The following is a 19,214-nucleotide window of genomic DNA, read 5'->3' as shown; positions in this document are numbered from 1 at the left end:
GTATTTGAAGTTCCTTGTTTTCCCTACTTTTATTGGGCTCAGACGTCTGACCATCCTGCTAGGGAGGGTGATGGACAAAGACTGCCACTTCCTGTGCCCCCGGCCCCAGGTGTCTCAGTGTGGGCAGAAGTGCGGGAGGCTCTCAGGCTGCCACGGTGGGTAGAAGTGAGTGATCACTCGGTGCTGTGGAGGGTCTTTATTAGTCAGAATTTCCTTCTTGGCCTACTGCCCGGGTATGGCCAAGGACAGCCTATACAGCGTGGCTACTGCCAAGGTCAGGAAGGCCAGCAGGCCCAGTGGGGCCAGCAGTCCCTCCCTGGGTGGGGCTCCAGGGCTCTTCACTGGGGAAAGGGGCTTAGGGTTCCTGTTTCCACCACGGTTGGGGCTGGTGCCCCTGGCTCTGGCCAGGGGTACCGTGGCCGTAGCAGCAGATGGCCTTGGGCTGGTTCCAGTCGAGGCTGTGACCACGTACATCGGCTTGACGGTGCTGAAGGGCCTGGCGTGAGCATCTACCCACCGCAGCAGGGCTCGTGGCCTCCACTGACAGATGCTGAGCAGGGCGAGGACGTCACCCTCGGCTGTGTGTGAGTCTGGTGGGGCCTGCCCGTACAGGCGCGTGTAGATGCTGCCCAGGCTGTAGCTCTTCCTTGGGCCGTGCTCTGAGGGGCTGTCAGCTTGCTCCAGGGCCTTCAGGGCAGCAATGCTATCCACACAGAAGGCGCCCTCCAGAGCACTGGCAAGGCCCAGCACAGCCAGCTCTGCCTGGAGCAGGGGGAAGTCGTAGCGGTCACCGTTGTGTGCCACAAGGCACCAGGGCTGTGGTTGGCGCTGCAGGAAGGCTCGGAGCATGTTGGCCAGGTTGGCATCGAAGCATTGACGCCCGTGTGCAGCCAGCATAGGTGTGCTCAGACCTGTGATCTCACTGGCTGCAGGGCTACAGGCCTTCCCCGGAGCCACGCACAGGGAGAGCTTGTCCAGCACCCGGGGTGGTGGGGGCACTGTTGAAGGAGGCCCCTGAGGGGTAGGAAGTCTCTCCAGGGCCCATCTGTGGATGGCCAGCAGGCATAGCTCTGTGACCTTGGGCTGGGAGAAGGGCAGGCCAGTGGCCTCCAGGTCCAAGAAGATGAGGGTCTGCACAGGACCCGGGGGCAAGGCCTGCGAGCCCATGGTGGGTATCTGCCGCTGAGCCTGGGGAGGAGCATGGGGTGGGTGGTGGGTGTGTGAGTGCCCAGTGATAAGAGGTAAGGCAAGTGGGGTGGGGTGGGCAGGAGCACCCCTCTGGCCTTCCCTGCATGGGCAGGCACTGTTGCTGAGCTCCAGGACCCATTTCCAGGGCAGAAAGCCAGGGAGGGTGGGGTGGCTTTCTTAGTGGGACCAGCACACTGTTTTCTGTTCAGGGGAAGGCTTGGCTCCTCCCCCTAGTGCCCGCTTAGTCTGGTGAGGGTTGGTGGGGCAGGTACCCATGCCCTCCCACCCTACCCCCTCCCCTCGGGGGTCCTCACTTACCGAGTAGCAGGCAGGCAGCAATGACTCAGGGTGCTGCACGCTCTCCAGCTGGTTCTTGCTGCTGGCAGCAGTGGCGGGAAGTGAAACTCGGCCTGAGCCCGCCCAGCGGCTGGTGTGAGCAAGGCCCGCCCCGCTTGTCAGCCTGCCTGGGCTGTCCCTCCTGCCAACACCTGTCCCTCCCCAGGCACCCACAGTGCTATCCCCAAAGGCCTCCTCAGACCTCTCGCTGTGGGCCTGCTGGCTGGCACAATGCACCAGGGCCCTCACGCCCTCAAACCGGGAGGACAGGGCTATGGGGCAGGCTAGCTCCAGGACTTGAGCCTGCTGGGAGCCCCTGCCGTGGCCATTTTGCACCCACCCCTTGGCCCCATTTTCCCAGGCCTCCCTGGTTTAGGCCTGGGCTGAGGGCCACCTTCTTCCCTGCCACACAATGGTTTCTTCCCATGGCCTCAGGCGAAAGTGATGACTCAGGACAATTCCACAGGCAGGGCAGGGCAAGGCAGGGCAGGGCAAGGCAGGGCTCCTTCCTCAAAGCAGATTCATTACCGTGGGGCTGCTGGCCAGGAACAGGAAGAAGGATCTCAGCCTTCCCTGGGTCCTCCTCCTGCTCTGTCCCTCCCACTTAGCCCACACAGATCAGACTCAGGAAACATAAGGCTGGCCTTTTCTTTAACAGCCAGTCACTGCTTTTAATCAGGGGATGAGGTAAGGAAAGTGGTGGTGTTGGTGCCACCATGTGGCTCGATGCTCACAGGCCTCAGCCACAGTCCATCTCGGGGTCGTCCACATCAGCCTCCGCGGCACAGAGATCATCCAGGGCTGCCTCTGAGCCAAAAACAAGAGGGTTCTGTGGTGAAGTCCTGCCTGAAGGTGCTGGGACTGGGGGAGGTCCCACCTCTCCTCCCCACCAGGCCCACAGGAACCAAGCAGTCCCTTCCACGCCCAGGCCTTGCTCCCTCAGCTACTGCAAGCAAAATAATACAAAGGCAATTCAGACAGGGATGTTTCTGGAAAAACCGTGGCTCTGCCAGGCCGACTCAGTAGGTATGAGCAAAAGGCAGGCTGATATGCTGAGAGAAGAACCGGACAGGGAAGAAAAAAAATGGCCCCCGTGCCGGCAAAGGCTGTGTGGATGGAGCACTGCTGACCTAAGGCCAGGTAGTCTGATTCGTCCATGAACTTCAGGGCAAACTCCACATGTGGGCTGGGGCAGGGAGGGGCCCTCCTGCAGGCTCACCTTCACAGCCTGTCACGTCAGGAAGCCCTCGAATCAGCATGCTGACCCCTGGCATCACCTGGTCGTACTGATGCAGGACCTCCACGCAGTGCACAGTGAAAAGCTTGTCCTTTTGGGACAGACTGTGCAGCAGCAGCACTGTATCTCGCAGACACCGCACCGTCCGCTTCTGCTGGTCAGTCCTCGGGGGCCCCCCTGCCCTCCGCACAGTCAGCCACTGTCTGTGCAGCATCACCGTGAGTGCTCTGACTACCTGAGGGAGGGCACAGGCTGAGGTCAGGTCAGGTGGTCCCTGCACCCTGACAGCCTGCTTAGCTGGGCAGCATCTTTCCTAGCCACCCGGGTGAGGAAGGTTCTGAACAGTGGCACCAGGGTCTAGCCCTGGTGAAGGAGCATGGGATGCTCTCACGGGGCCCTGTCATTCACCAGCAGAGCTGCCCACTGTCGGCCCCTGCCTGCCCCCGGCACTCACCTCCACGTTGCACTGGCAGCTGGAACCAGTGACTGGGGAGGAGGGGCTCTGCACAGCAAGCTTAGCCAGGAGCCACACAGCCTAGAACAAGAAGAGACTGTCCCATCCATGGCACAGTGAGGCCCTGGTCACAGGGAGGGCTTTCTCAGCCTTCTACAAGAGCTCCAGTTGCCTCAGCAACTGCTTGTCTGCACTAATGGGATCCAAGAGGTGGTTGTGTTTTGGGACCTTCCCAGGAGACACTCAGGACCAACACCTGTGTCTCACCACTGACCCACCTGCCTCCGTGCCCACCTCCAGCCACCAGGCAACTTTGCCAAGTCCCAGGATACCCTGGGCTCCGACTGTACTGTATCTGTGTAGTATGGAGCCCCCCAAATGAGTTTACCTTGCTAGTGGCTCAGCGTGTTACCAAAATGAATTAAAGCTTCCTTTAATTCCCAGAGGAAGGAGAAGAGTGGCTCTTACATGGGATGGGGTGGGGTGGGGTGGGGTGGGGTGGGTTGGTGAGCAGCACAAAAGGGGCTCTGGTGTCTTTACCTCTTGTTCCAGCTGAAGCCACTGTGTCTCCGAGGCGGCTTTGTCAGGCCTCGATGTGATGTACATGTACAGCAGCAGCAGGAGGCAGCCTTCTGGAAAGGACACACCACCTCTCACTCAGGATCCGCCTTCTCACCCAGTGCCTGAGGTACAAGCTGCAGAAGCCCTCAGGAGGCCCTGGACCTGCCCCTGCCACCACCCTTCCCTCCAAGCTGCAGGAGTCCAGACGCACGCCCCTGGCCTGCTTTACCCGGGTGGGAGCAGAGCTGAGGTGCAAGCTTCTCATGGTCCACCAGGAGGGACAGGAGCTCAATAGTCAGCAGCACACTAGGCAGGGGTGTCTCTGGGCGCAGGCACTGTGGCAGCACCCGGAACACGCACTGGAACCTGAAACACAGGGCCCCAGAGAGATGTGACACCTCCAACCCAATCCCATAACTCACCCTCACCTTTCACGATAGGCAACAGGAAATTGAAGAGGCCAGTAAAAAGGAGACTCGATTCAGACAGACCTGAGTTCAAATGCCACCCTACTTGCTGATACTTGTTTCAGGTGAACGAGTGGGTACTACCCTTCACTGTGGGACTGCTGTGAGGGACAGGGCCTGTCATCCCTTAGAGATGACAGGCCCTTACCTGGCACAGTGCCACCCAGCAAATACGAGGTGCCCCCCTGGACCTCGGGTGCCGGCCTCTGCACTACTCTTGGGCTCCTTCCTGCCTCTGCTCCCAAACAGGGAGGCAGGTTCAACTTGAGTGTGAGAGAAACGTCCTGTGCCCACCACCAGAGGACTGGCCAGGCATCAGCAGCAACAATGTGGACTTGGCTATGGTTGGATCTTATGAGACCACTCGCTGGGCAAGGAAGACTTCATTTTCCCCACTTGTCGGGAAACACCAGCTCCTCTGCCGCCACGTATGAGAAGGTACACACTCAGGGTGTGCATGGTGAGGGGCTTGGGCACTCTCCCCCTGGTCTTGGGGGCAAAGGGATGGCGCATTCATTACCAAGGAACCGAGTCCAAAGACAAGCACTGCTTTTTGCTCAACCCACACAGCCTCGTGGGTGGGGGGAGGGGCAGTTCTGCGGGTATGTCCCTTTTCAGGCGCACGGCACCGAGGGTTAAGAATATTCCTGTACACCATTAGGAAGCAAGGTCTTTTTGGGGCGAACTCATTTTAGAGCAAATCCTGTATGAGAGACAAGCTGAATGTTTCTAGTCACCAGGGAGTGTGGAACTTTGTGGGAAACTGGAATTTAACCGGTTACTACCTAATTTCATTATTAGGCCAGAAGTGGCCCCTGAAACTAAAAAAATCCATCTTTATATACAACACAGTGGTTTCCAAATTATTTTTGACAGCATCAGAGCCGCCTTTTTAAATGAAAAATTTTTTTTTTTGGCACAGCCCCTAAATGCACAATAAATACGTCATGCTGCCCTGGCTGAGCTGGGGATGAGAACTTTTTGTTCAAAAGCGCCTGCCATGCCAGTACCTGGGGAGCTACGCTGGACCTACCCCTAAAACAGATGCAGTGGGAAGACAAGTGTCTGAGGGGATGATGTGCCCTCAAGCCTGGGTGGGCAGTGGTGCCTTTCATAGGAGATCACAGCCTGCCTGGCTGCTCATGTTGTATCGTATACTGCTATGGAGCCTTGGGAGCACCTGTCCCTGGCTTTTACTACAAGGTGAACAAGAAGCTGTGTGGTAATGGGGTTCAGCCTGCAAGCATGAAGGAATTCAGAGAAGCACTGTGTGGGAGGTGGCATCAGACAGCGATCAAGAACAATGATTCAAAAAAAAAAAAAAGAACAATGATTCAGGAGCCTAACTGGCTGATCTAGCATACTCCCTCTGGGGTTTCAGACAAGTTTCCCTACCTCAACATGGGGTTTATTCATTCAACAAACACTGAGTGCTCACAGTGAGCCAGGCTCTGTACTGGGCGTGAAGACAACAGGGCTCTGAGGGTGCCATCCAAGCTAGTGAACAGAAGGCATCTGTGTCTGGCCTGCAGTAAGCACCCATTAAATGGCTGTTTTTTGATGTTATTGTGGACAAGCTCAACAGGAATAGAATGATGATATATCTACCAAGAGAACTGCTAAAAATGTGGTTCCTGGAATTCATTCATTTAAAAAGTAAGAAACGGATGCAAAGATTTTTCAATATCCACATATCAATCAATGTGATACACCACATTAACAAACTGAAGAATAAACACCATGTGATCATCTCAATAGATGCAGAAAAAGCTTTTGACAAAGTTCAACATCCATTTAAGAGAAAAACTCCAGAAAGTAGGCATAGAGGGGAACATACCTCAACATAATGAAGGCCATATATGAAAAACCCACAGCTAACATCATATTGGTAGGGACTTTCCTGGTGGTCCAGTGGTAAAGAATCCACCTTCCAAAGCAGGGGACGCAGGTTTGATCCCTGGTCGGGGAACTAAGATCCCATGTGCCTCGGGTTTGATCCCTGGTCGGGGAACTAAGATCCCATGTGCCTCGGGGCAACTAAGCTTGTGTGCCTCAGAGAGCTCACATGCTGCAAACTACAGAGCCCACACACTCTGGAGCCTGCGCGCCACAACTACAGAGTCCACACACTCTGGACCCTGCACGCACAACTAGAGAAGAGAAAACCCACATGCCACAACTAGAGAGAAGCCCGTGTGCCACAATGAAGAGACCATGCGTTGCAACTAAAGATCTCGCATGCCTCAACGAAGATCTCACCACAACTAAGACCCAATGCAGCCCAAATAAATAAATAAATAAAATTAAAAAAAATCATACTCATTGGTGAAAAGCTGAGAGCATTTCCTCTAAGATCAGGAAGAAGACAAGGATGAGCACTCTCACCACTTTTATTCAACATAGTTTTGGAAGTCCTAACCACAGCAATCAGAAGAAAAAGAAATAAAAGGGAATCCAAATTGGCAAGGAAGAAATAAAACTGTCACTGTCTGCAGATGACATTATACTATACATAAATCCTACAGGTGCCACCAGAAAACTACTAGAGCTCATCAATGAATTTGGTAAAGTTGCAGGATACAAAATTAATATACGGAAATCTGTTGCATTTCTATACACTAGCAATGAGCTATCAGAAAGAGAAATTAAGGAAACAATCCCATTTACCATCGCATCAAAAAGAATAAAACACCTAAGCATAAACCTACCTAAGGAGGCAAAAGGCCTGTACTCCAAAAACTATAAGACACTGATGAAAGGAATTGAAGACGACATAAACGGAAAGATATACCCTGTTCTTGGATTGGAAGAATCAATACTGTCAAAATGCCTATACTACCCAAGGCAATCTACAGATTCAGTGCAATTGTTATCAAGTTACCAATGGAATTTTTCACAGAACCTAGAATAAAATTTTAAATTTATATGGAAACATGAAAGACCCTGAAACAGCCAAAATAATCTTGAAAAAGAAGAACAGAGCTGGAGGAATCATACTCCCTGACTTCAGACTATACTACAGTGCTACAGTAGTCAAAACAGTATGGTACTGGTGCAAAAACAGACACATAGATCAACGGAACTGAATAGAGAGCCCAGAAATAAACCTACATACCTAAGGTCATTTAATCTGTAACAAAGGAGGCAAGACTATACAGTGGAGAAAAGACAGTCTATTCAATAAGTGGTGCTGGGAAAACTGGACAGCTACTTGTAAGACAATGAAATTAGAACATTCTCTAACACCATATACAGAAATAAACTCAAAATGGATTCAAGACCTAAAGGGAAGACCAGCTACTATCAAACTCCTAGAGGAAAACATAGGCAGAACACTCTTTGACATAAATAGCAGCAAATTTTTTTTTTTTTGGATCCATCTCCTAAAGCAAAGGAAACAAAAGCAAAAATAAACAAATGGGACCTAATTAAATTTAAAACCTTTTGCACAACAAAGGAAACCATCGGACAAAATGAAAACACAACCTGTTGAATGGGAGAAGATAACTAAGTGATATGACCGATAAGGGGTTAGTAGCCAACATATACAAACAGCTCATACAACTCAACATCAAACAAACAACCCAATCAAAAAACGGGCAGAACTGAAAAGACATTTTTCCAAAGAGGACATCCAGATGGCCAACAGGCACATGAAAAGATGCTCAATATCACTCATCATCAGGGAAATGCAAATCAAAACCACAATGAGATATCACCTCACACCAGTCAGAATGGCTATCATCAAAAAGAACACAACAAATGTGAAGAAAAGGGAACCATCCTACACTGTTGGCGGAATGTAAATTGGTGCAGCCACTGTGGAAAACAGTATAGGGGTTTCTCAAAAAATTAAAAGTAGAAGTACCATGTGACCCAGCAATTCCACTCCTGGGTATATATCTGAAAAAAACCAAAAACACTACTTTGAAAAGAAACATGCACCCCAATGTTCATAGCAGGGTCATCTACAATTGCCAAGGTATGGAAGCAACCATCAACAGATGAATGGATAAAGAAGATGTGGTACACGTACACACACACACACACACACACACACACACACACACACACACACACACTGGAATACTACTCAGCCATAAAAAAGAACAAAATTTTGCCATTTGCAGCAACATGGATGGCCTTGGAGGGCATTATGCTAAGTGAAGTAAGTCAGACAGAAAGGCAAATACTGTATGATATCGTATGCGGAATCTAAAAAATACAGCAAACTAGTGAACAAAACAAAAAAGAAACAGGGGCTTCCCTGGTGGCGCAGTGGTTGGGAGTCCGCCTACCGATGCAGGGGACACGGGTTCGTGCCCCGGTCCGGGAGGATCCCACATGCCGTGGAGTGGCTGGGCCCGTGAGCCATGGCCGCTGAGCCTGGGCATCCGGAGCCTGTGCTGCGCAACGGGAGGGGCCACAACAGTGAGAGGCCCGCGTACCGCAAAAACAAACAAAAAAACAAAAAAACAAACAAAAAAACAAACAACAACAACAAAAAAGAAACAGGCTTACAGACACAGAAAACAAACTAGTGGTTACCAGTGGGGAGAGGGAAGGGAGGAAGGGCAATATAGCTAGCGGTAGGGGATTTAAAAAAAGCATTGTTATGGGATTATATGAAATCGTGTGTGAAACTTTTGGAAACTGTAAAGCACTACGGAATTAAAAAAAATAAAAGGAAAGAGAAGACTCAATAATAAAAAAAGAAGCAATCAGCCACCATGAGCTGGGCCCCCTGCCAGGCACCTGGGTGATGGTAACACGCCTATCTTGCTGCTCACACTACTCTGCAGTACACTGTGTCTAGCTCTAAGCACCACCTTTAGGATGCACCAGACAAGCCAGAATATATTCATACGGAAACCAGGATCCAGAAGTGTTTTTAGCAAACAGGTATTCTGAGTTCAGAGACAAAAAGGCTTAAGAGACATCCAACAGAGGAACTGGCCTCTTGGTGGAATGCTGAGGGGGAGATGGGATTACAGGACGAGGGGATTGGCTGGGTGGTGTTTACCCTCCCAGTGTTGAGGGTCCGGAATCCCAAGCTAGGAATTTACGACAACAGTGTTCCGCAACAAACCTTAAGAAGAGCAAGTAACCTGTGGCTCATGCCAGTGGTGGACACCATGATGATGGGCAGATGCCCAGCAAGGTCAGCTTGTAGCTGCAGACCCTCCACACACCCTCTGCTTCTTCAGGGAACCCCACCAAACTAAACTTCAATGTGGCTCTGAAATCTGGTCTTCACCTGATCCATGTCCCAGGTTCAAAGGCCTCTTGATTCAACATTTGTCTGTTTCGGGGGCAGGACACTCTTCCATAGTGACTAGCTTCTTTTGCTTACCTACTATCCAGAGGCAGAACTAAGCCAAATAAACCACTTCCTTGGTTCTTCTAACTCCTGGCCCCACTTCCCATCACTTCAGAACTCTAGCTAAGAACCTAAACCAAGGCTTAGAGCTGAGCAGTATGGACGAGTCAAGATGGGAACAAGTACAGGGGCCACAGGACAGACCTCAAGAGGCCGGGTAAGACCCACAAGGAATCATGACTCCCATGCTGTGTTATACCTGGGCAGGAAATCAAAGGAAGCATTTTCAGCTAATTTCACCAAAACCTTAAGGCACTGGCTGAGGACACTGGCTTTAAGGTGACCTGTTGCTGCAGAAGAGAAAGCCAAAAGTTGAAGAAGCATCTTCAATAGTGGGTGCTGGCCTTGGTCACCAGCAAGCCTCCCTGGGGCTGAGGTCACATCCCCACGACCATGTCCGTCAACCAGGCTCTGGTCTCCTTCCCTAGCAGCAGAATCGGCGCCTGCTCCTGATAGTAACAGGCAAATGACTGCTCCGCTGTGGCACACCAGGTGCTGAAGAACGCTTAGTGAAGCCACAGAGAAGCCTTCCAGGTTGCAAAGTGAGTCCTCGGGGCTGGCCTCTACCCCAGAGCTCACACAGGAGGGATGTGTCGGTGAGTCCGCAGGCGCTCCGCTTCTCTTGGCTGCTGCCAAATCCTGCAGAGCCTGGCAGTGTAAGCCGATAAAGAACTGTACCAGGGGGAGGAGGTGCACAGCTCCAGGAAGCTGGCAGAGTGGGAAGGCCCTTCCGCCTCCCTCTGCTGGGTCTCTGTCACAGGAGCCTTCATTCCTGGCCACCAGATTCAGTCCAGTAAGTGCCAGGTTCTGTGCTTCTCTCAGGGCCAAGAGGGGAAATGACCCATCACAAGAACCTGTGGTCCTCAGGCTTGAAATCCCAGTCAAGGTACTAGCAATAGACACAAAAGAAAACACACAAGTGTGAGAGGGAGATAAGGTCAAGGGACCCAAACAACCTGCCTGCTAAATTCTCTAGTTTTCCTGCCCAGAGCAGACCTCCTAGGCCGGTCAGGACCAGATAGGGACTTGCTTCCTGGAAACTTCTTCCAAACAAGCTTTTTAGGAGTATTATGCTTACCTGCCAAGCCCGGGTAGCTGGAACAGGGTGCCGGTAGGAGCCTCAGAACAACTGCTCAGGAGGTGGCACAGACCTAGGGATGACCCTGGGATCAAAGGCTGCTTCAGGAGAAGGTTTATCAAAATGGAGCCTGCAGAAGACAAGGTGACTGTAGAAGGTTCTGACATGAGAGTGCTTTTCTGTGATGCCAACTATCCTCTAAACTGCCACTAAGTTCCCTTGAGACGCCTGTGGGTACTGAAGGCTCGGAGGCATACTTGCTCTTGGCCCCTTCCATTTTATAGTCTTCTGCTTAAGCCACAGACTACTACTCCCCTGGACCCTCTAAAGCACTGCCTGGGGTACTGATTGAGCCCAGGACAGTTCCCTAGGCAATTCCACTGCAGCATCACAGAGGATGATTGGACCCAGGAAGGCCTCCTGCAGAAGGAGCAGACATTCTGGTACCTTGAGTGTTTGATCTCTGCATCCAGCTGTCAATAAGCCTTTTCTGGGACTGTTCTTGCTTTATCGGGTCATCTCCCAGACTGTGGGTCTTATTCTCTGAATAACAGATAATATGTTAATCAAAACTGGAACACAAAAGCACAAGTGTATCAGAAACTCTTAAATGTAATGAGTTTAAAACATACATTGTTCTACTTCTTCAACTTTGGATCAAAACAAGAGCCAAAGCAACTCAAGAACCTTCACATCTTTGCCTTCCTCATATAAAACAGGAACTTGCATAAGGAAAGGAAAGGAAAAGAAAATTAAATTGTTTGCCCCACTTCAAAATCAGGCAATAACATAAAAGCATTTTATATGATTCTTATTATGTGCCAGACATTGTTCTAAGAGCTTTATACATGCTAGCTCTCTTGTTCCTCACAGCAACCCAACCAGGAGGTGTTATCATTGGCTCTGTTTTACATATGGGAAAACTGATGCACAGAGGTTAAGGGACTTGCTCAAATCATGCAAGCCAGTAAGCAGTGTGACTGGGACTCTCGGCCAGGCTGGTGGGCTCCACTGCCTGCTCATAACACCACCCGATAACCTCTCCTGAAGTTGCTAAATATCAAAAATGTTAGTAGCTGTAGTTCTCAGGGGTGGCGTGATGCTAATGACTTGAAAGGGTTGATGGTAGGAGAAAGGCAATGTATCTGAATTGTAAGATAAACTGGCATAGCACAGTCTCAGAGTGAAAACCTACTAATGCTAGATTGTCTCTCTAGAAAGCAGTAGCCTTCCCTCAGTCTGGACTCAGCTGGGCGATGAAAGGAGCACATGTTCCTGCATACTAGCTGTGTTTCTGGCATGGCAATGGATGCTGACTGGAGGTTTTAAAATATGCCTGCAAATTCTTTGACACACTTCTCCTCAAAGGGTGCAGCCTAGTTTTCTTCCCCTTGAACATGGCCCAGACTCAATGACTAACTTCTAACAAACAGAATGTGGCAGAAGTGATGCTATGCGACCTTTGAGGCTAGGCCATAAAAAGGATAGCTTCCACCTATCTCTCTGGGTTTGCTAGCTCTAGAGGAAGCCATCTACCAGGTTATGAGATCAGCCAAGTAGCCCTGTGGAAAGGCCCACATGTGGAAAGGAATTCCACTGCCAGACATGTGAGTGAGCCACCTTGAAATAGATCCTCCAGCCCCCTACAAGGCTTCAGTGCCCGCAGAGACAAACCATCCCCACTGTGCTATCAGAACTGCTGACCCACAGAAACGAGGAGAAAATAAATACTCAAATGTTTCAAGGCTCAAGTCTGAGTAGTCTGATATAGAGCAATAGATGATGGATAGACTGACTTACCCTCTTTGCCCATCAGGGACTTATATCCTGGATCGGTCTGGCAGGGGTGGGGAAGGGACATGTTAGCACTAAAAGACTCCTTTGTAGGGAAAGATGGTTTTCCAAGTTGTGGAGAACATGCTTCTGGCTTTATAACCACAGAAGGGCTTTTCCTAGGACTGGAAAAAGTTAACTATGAAAGCAAAGTAATGATTCTGCTAACACCATGTAAAATACCTGGTTATAAAACTTCTAACAAACTTTAAACTTTTCCTATCTAGGTGATTTGACCAAAAATTTTATCTATTACACGTTTGTTATTCTTTGTCAGGACAGCAATGCAAAATTCAAGGCATTTTGATTCAAATTGTTGAAAAAAAAAATCTTTCATTTGCTTCCACCTTCTTCCAATCACCCAAAAAAATTGGCTATAACTCCATTACTATTTCCAGTTCCACCAAAACATCTTTTCAGTTTGCAACCTCTTTTTTTTTAATTGAAATATAGTTGCTATATAATGTTATATAAGTTATAAGCAAATGCTATAGTGATTCATAATTTTTTTTTTTGCGGTACGCAGGCCTCTCACTGTTGTGGCCTCTCCCGTTGCAGAGCACAGGCTCCGGATGCGCAGGCCCAGCGGCCATGGCTCACGGACCCAGCCACTCCGCGGCATGTGGGATCCTCCCAGACCGGGGCACGAACCCGTGTCCCCTGCATCGGCAGGTGGACTCTCAAGCACTGCGCCACCAGGGAAGCCCTGATTCATAATTTTTAAAGGTTATACTCCATTTATAGTTATTATAAAATATTGGCTATATTCCCTTTGTTGTACAATATATCCTTGTAGTTTATTTTATACTTTAATAGTTTATACCTCTTACTCCCCTATCCCTCTATATTGCCTTTTTCCCATTTCCTCTCCCCCCTGGTAACCACTAGTTTGGAACAACCTCTTTTATAATAGTCAGGGACTGAATGAAAAGATTTTCAGGAGAAAGAGGGTCTAGAAAAAGGTGTATTGTGTCTTGCAACTTGGAAACTGAGCCAGTGCCTTGGTGCCAGGGTCTTTATGTTAGAGAAGCAGTCTTAACCCTCTGATTGGAACAATGCTGAGGCACTCCTGTTGGTGTAAAGAGGTGAGGATGGACTCCCTCTGCTCTCCTGTCTTACCTGGGCTACGCAAGGCAAGAAAAGTTCAATTTCACACCCTGCCCATTATAAGCAAAGGCAGCAGAATGTTTAATACCAGAAAAAGACGACCTGACCCACACTGTTCAAATTTCAAGGCTGATCCTGACAGTGTGCCAGACTTCTTTGGCAGGCAGGGGACAGGACGGACCATTAACAAACTGATCACATCTGCAGCAAAGGTGGGGACTGCTGGACAGCAAATGAGAAAAAATATTCCAAGCAGTTGGGACTGAAATACAGTTGGGGCAAAATCATTTATTTGAAACAAATTACATAAAAATGAAGACTGGTCCACTCCAAAAGTTTGGAGAGCATCTTTCCAGCCTCTTTTCATCCCGAGGAGCTGTGTTGTGTTTATAAAGTCTACAGGGAGGAAGCACTTCTAGAGTGTGGGGCCTTTATGCTATGATGCCCCAAACCACTCTAGTCTCATCCAAACCATCTTTGAGGCCTTCAGGAAAGAGCATCTATGCCCCAGTGGCAGAGTCTAAACGACCTTTGTTCAGGACTAGCCTGACATTGTTATTCAGACTCTAAACGATACAAAACTGTATTCTCCCTCTAGCACCATCATTACCTGACATGGGAAATGGAGGGAGCAGCTAGTTTATTAGCTCGTTCACTGCTTTGAAGCTTTGTCCTTAATTCATTCATCTCTGCATCTTTAAATTGGAGTTCAGACTGCAATGACTGGAGCTGGAAGGCAAAAGAAGCATACTTATAGAGGCCTCATCACATATACAGAAACAGCTCTGGGCTTCAAAATCTCAGGATAGTAAAGGAAAAACAAGCAATGAGAGATAGTATAAAAGTCTGCTGTGACATAAATGTCCTAAAATATCAAGCTTTAACCTTCTTCCTGAAAGATGACATGGTATTCTAGAAAGATATTTTGACCTGAACTATAGCTGGTTAGTTTGTGAGGGTTCAAATACCATTTACTCAGCCTCTCTGAACTCCAGCTTATCTGTAACATAAGTACCTGTCTTCCTGGTTGGGGGTATTAAGTAAGAATGGTGAATGTAAAATGCCCAGCACAGAGCTTGACAAGGTACCATATCTCACGGTAACATGTAGACCTTTTAGTGAATATAGTGGTGCACAATCCAAGTCTTCCTGAAGGTCTGGGCTGAGTATTTAGAAGAGTTTTACCAAAACCTTGTACAGTGTGGGGAGACCTGCTGTTCTGGCCAATGGTAACTGCTGCCATTCCCAGGCACAGCACCAGACACAAGGGCAGGACCATTTAAGTCTCACGACAGCCCTTCTGGTTATTTTCTGGAACAGATAAGGGAAATGAGTCATAGAGCATAAGTCATCACCCTGAGGTCACCGCTTGAATAGGATAAAGCCTAGATTCAAACTCTGGTTTGTCTGATTGCAAACCCATTGCTCTTCATCATGTATATGGAAAGGCAACTACTGCTGTTAGTCTTGGGCACAGGTCAGTGCTTCTTTAAAGACTGCCAAGTTTGCTGAATGAAGTAACGGTAGAATAAGCCCACGTTCTTAAGTCTGAAGCCCTGGGAAGTGAAGGAAAGTGGTAATATACTGGACACCCACTGTTTTTCTCCCCAGAACAGTATCTCCTTCCCTTAAGAAACATCATTTTCCTACCTTTGAATATGTGATTTGAATGGGAGCTATTATCTCTTTGATTACAGTGACTAGTTCAGAGGCAGGCACCTGACTCAGGTTAGACCAATTAGAGCCTTCCCCAGAATTTTAAAACTTGGAGATAAAGAACCCTAGGTCTTCAGTCTGCTCTGGAGCTATGAAATATGAGCCCAGGAGCCCCTGGAGAACACATCCTCTACCATAAGGATGGAGCCTATCAATAGTACAGAGAATAAAGATGAGTCGTGGCAAATCTTGAGTCTTCTGAGGCCCCAGCACACCTGTTTTCCCAGACCTAGTTATGGAAGCCAATACATTTTCTTTTGGCCTAAGCTAGGTTAACTGAGTTTCTGATCTGCCAAAAAACAAAAAAAACACACAACAAAAAACCCACTAATTTTAGCTGTTTCTGCAAAGTGTGAGCTAGTAACTTAGACTACCACAGCAAAGCAGAGTTTCATCTAAGTCCTTTTCCAAACCTCAGAGCCTGGAGAAAAGTACATGCAATTAGTTGGTAGCGAAAGTATTTAAGACAAACAACTGTTGAAATCTTCCTGGAAGATCTATAAGCAACTTTAGTCATTGCTTCTAAAGGAACTCATTGAGCAGGCAAAGCTGATGTCCATACAAGCAAAACAAATGTTCTGGGTCACCTTTTTGGAGAATTCTTTTTCTTTGTCACTGAGTGCTTGAGTTTTCTCTTGCTCAAGAAGGAAATGTGATCTTCTCTGTTCCTCTAGAATGGATTCTGTCTGATGCAGTGAGTCCCGTAAAATTTTAATTTCTCCACTTTTAATGAGCACTTCTTCTTCCATTGCCTTCATCTGTAAATCCCAAATTGATGTTGTGAAAAGTTTGTAAGGGAAAATTATATATGTACATGTTTCAACATGTAGCTGGGGAGACGAAGAAACACATTTAAAACATGTCCAACAGACCAGAGTGCTCAAAATATATCTGTACCAATCAGACATCACCGTGATCTGCTAGGCCCATTCCTGGGACAGTGGATATTCAGCAAGATAGCTTAAGGACACACTTGTCACTTCTGCATGCAGATTCTATAGGCTCTAAGAGGTATTAAACAATCTGGGTCACACACTTCACAGAACTAAAATTCTACATTATGTTCTTGGTTTTTCTAGGGACCTATAGATAGTCATATGAAGAATGTTTGCTTTTTTGCAAAACTGCTAATGAAAATAGCAACCATTATGATGTTGTTTCTTATATAAGACATAGGCTATAAATTTATCTCAGTGCTACAACAGAAAGTTTGTATCTCTTTTTGTATATGGTTTACAATGTTTCCTTTCTTGCCCTAGTTGTTAGGAATCTCAGGATTTAGTTTCAACCAGAATTTTCTGGCTTTCTTTCCCCCAATTCATGGGGATGAATCTGGACTCTTGTTTTAAAACGTCTATATATTTTATTGTATAATGCTTTATAACACATGCATAAGTGAATGAATTAACTACAAAAGCCACAAGTTAAATCACTTACCTTTTCTTTAAGCTCTTTGTACTGTGCCTGAAGTAACTCTAATTCAAAATTATCTTTAACTGGAACACTTTCTCTGTTTTTCCTTGAAGGATTTTTTGACATCCCATCTAATCTGGGGACCTTATGAACATCTGTAAAAAGCAGTTCCCGTATACTTTTTAGGACCCAACATTTTCCCACTTTAGCCAGACAATCACTTTTGAAAGCAAATTAGAGAAAGATCTAGTAAGCACTACAGGTATTTTACAACATAAGAACATGAATCAATCCTCAGGAAATAACAGAAGCTGCCACCCTCTCCCCATTCTGCACCCAGTTTTAAGAGTCTCATCTAAAGGCTGAAAGGTGCTGTGGGAATCTCACTGGTCAGAACTCAGTGATCTATTATTCAACGATATTTACTGAGCACCTAAAATATGCCAGGCTTTAGCCTCTAAAGAAAGGTGCAATGGTGAGCAAAATGGATACAGTCCTTACACTCATGGAGCTTACATGACACTCAAAAACACAAGAATAAATGTAAAATTTCAACTGTTATAAGAGCTGCAGAAAAGAGCAAATATAGGAAAGCCTATAATAGGGGCTTTGATCCAACGGGATGAATAGAAGGCTTCCCCAGGTAAGTGATGACTGAATGGAGAGCTGAAGAACAGGCAGGAACTAACCAGGTGAGTGGCGATGGGGAATAGATGGAAAGAACACTCAGTGTGTAAGAAACAGCAATGTGCAGTTTCTGTATTGTAAGGAAGCAGGGAGAATTCAAGGAATGAAGGAAGGTTAGTGTGGCTAGAACCCAAAGAAGGAGAGGGAAAGGGACAGGCCATGCTGGGCCTTGCTGGCCATGTTAAGGATTTTGATCTTTATACTAGAAGTAGTGTGAAGTCATTAAAGGCTTTCAGTAGGGATGTTCACGTGTATCTGTGTGTGACACAGAGATTCTAGTTTTGAAAAGATCACTCTGGCTGTGGTATAAACTCTGACTTGAGTCATAACTGGAAATGTGGGAACAATTTAGCAGACTATTGTCTGGAGAGGGGTGATGGTAACACAGATCAGGGAGATGGCAGAGATGATGCAGAGAGGATGGATTCCAGAGATGGATGAAGAAGGTAAAGTTACAGGATTTGGAAAGGAATCAGATCCGTGGTCAAGGAAAGGGAGCTGTTGCCTGCCTTGTGCTACATGATTGAGAGTGGTGCTAGTCATTGCCATGCAGAACATTTGGTCATCAAATGTTCTGAGTGTTTTCTGAATGCTTCGCCAGGCACCATGCTGGAGATACTGGTGGATGACTGGGTTTCCAGGAAATGATTGTGTGGAATATAAGATGCATGTAAGACATCCATGTAGAGATTTCTCTTCCTGGGAGCCCCACAAGACTTCACTAGAATGAGGGTAAGTTCCATGAAAGAGGGGGCTTTTGTCTTTTGTTTATTGCTAAGTGTCTGCAGCTCCTAATGTTTGGGCACCTAAGTACGATTTATTGGTTGTATAAAAGAATGAATCTCTTTTATCTCTTGCCTCTGCCAGGCCCCTCTTATGTTCATGCGGTCCAAGGGAAAAGGTGGTCTTCATTAGATCTAAAGCCTCCCAAACCTGTCATAATGATGGGTCCCCATGTGTAGGTAGTGATGATTCTGCTGGTGGTGGTAGTCGTGTTGCAAGGATCTCTGTTAAGAACTAAGAACCTTACTGGTCCAAAGTATAGAAACTAAAGTAAAATGTTAACCTAGCTTTCGGTATTCCAAATCGGCTGTTTGACACTCCTGATACATTTCTCCCCCAAATCAAAGGACCTTTTGGGACACGCCGCTGCTTAAATCAAACTGTTCCTATATTTTTAAAAGGTGAAGTGGCAGTGTGAGTTCAAGACACCGAACAGCGGTCGTGGGGTTCTTAAGCCACAGCCACCTAGTGGGTCTAGCGAGGTCTGCACCACCCTCGGGGAAAAGGCGCACTCACTGGACACGTCCGGAGCCGCGTTCGGGCACTGGCTCAGGGCCTGTGACGCGAGGGTGTCGAGCTCCTCCAGGTCGTCGGCGGTGAAATCCCCGTGCGCGCCGAATGGGTCTTCTGGGTCTGGGGGGGCGGCCGCGAGGAAGCCCCGGGCCCGCTTGCTCGGAGGGTGCTGGGTGCTGGACGGCGGGCCAGAACTGGGTGCCGGGGGCCCGCTCCGCCTCCTGCTGCCTGGCGCGGGGATTCCAGCCATGCCTGCCGCCAGCCGGTATCCGAAGGCACCGAGTCCGGCCTGTAACCTCGAGGCCGGAGGGCTGGACCAACCGATCGCGCGCTGCCGCTCGCCTCAGCCGCTGGGGCCGCGCCCCCTAGCCAACAGGCCAATCACCTTCCAGTCGGTGGGCGGGGATGAATGACGTAATCAGACCGCGCCGCGGTGCTCAACTGGGTGCCTGCGGAGCTCC

At 48.3% G+C, this 19,214-nt stretch overlaps 2 protein-coding genes across 2 annotated transcripts; both read right to left on the bottom strand.

Moving 5' to 3' along the window:
* Nucleotides 1-175: 175 nt before the first annotated feature.
* TREX1 (three prime repair exonuclease 1) lies at nt 176-2,156 on the bottom strand. The gene is made up of 2 exons (XM_079935228.1): nt 1,507-2,156; nt 176-1,188 (listed from the first exon to the last, which is right to left on the bottom strand). The coding sequence occupies exon 2, from the start codon at nt 1,165-1,167 to the stop codon at nt 223-225; it is 945 nt and encodes a 314-aa protein (XP_079791354.1). The 5' UTR covers nt 1,168-1,188; nt 1,507-2,156; the 3' UTR covers nt 176-222.
* Nucleotides 2,157-2,161: 5 nt separating this feature from the next.
* ATRIP (ATR interacting protein) lies at nt 2,162-19,065 on the bottom strand. Its single transcript, XM_079935227.1, has 13 exons — nt 18,757-19,065; nt 16,795-16,925; nt 15,945-16,115; nt 14,252-14,370; nt 12,502-12,659; nt 11,149-11,244; nt 10,702-10,831; nt 9,823-10,512; nt 4,006-4,142; nt 3,756-3,847; nt 3,216-3,296; nt 2,744-2,996; nt 2,162-2,331 (listed from the first exon to the last, which is right to left on the bottom strand). The coding sequence occupies exons 1-13, from the start codon at nt 19,001-19,003 to the stop codon at nt 2,264-2,266; spliced, it is 2,373 nt and encodes a 790-aa protein (XP_079791353.1). The 5' UTR covers nt 19,004-19,065; the 3' UTR covers nt 2,162-2,263.
* Between the last annotated feature and the right edge of the window lie 149 nt (nt 19,066-19,214).

Source organism: Stenella coeruleoalba (assembly GCF_951394435.1).
Source record: "Stenella coeruleoalba genome assembly, chromosome: 10".
In the NCBI taxonomy this organism is placed as follows: domain Eukaryota; kingdom Metazoa; phylum Chordata; class Mammalia; order Artiodactyla; family Delphinidae; genus Stenella; species Stenella coeruleoalba.
The sequence above is the reverse complement of the archived record's forward strand: the minus strand, read 5'-3'. Positions and strand labels throughout refer to the sequence as shown.

Excerpts from the sequence above, each read along its gene's own strand:
- ATRIP (XM_079935227.1), bottom strand. The coding sequence starts at position 19,003 with ATGGCTGGAATCCCCGCGCCAGGCAGCAGGAGGCGGAGCGGGCCCCCG. Across the intron at positions 16,926-18,756 it reads CGCGGCTCCGGACGTGTCCA|ATGTTCATAAGGTCCCCAGA; the intron begins GTGAGTGCGCCT and ends TGCTTTTTACAG. Across the intron at positions 3,848-4,005 it reads TCAGCTCTGCTCCCACCCGG|AAGGCTGCCTCCTGCTGCTG; the intron begins GTAAAGCAGGCC and ends TGTCCTTTCCAG.
- TREX1 (XM_079935228.1), bottom strand. The coding sequence starts at position 1,167 with ATGGGCTCGCAGGCCTTGCCCCCGGGTCCTGTGCAGACCCTCATCTTC.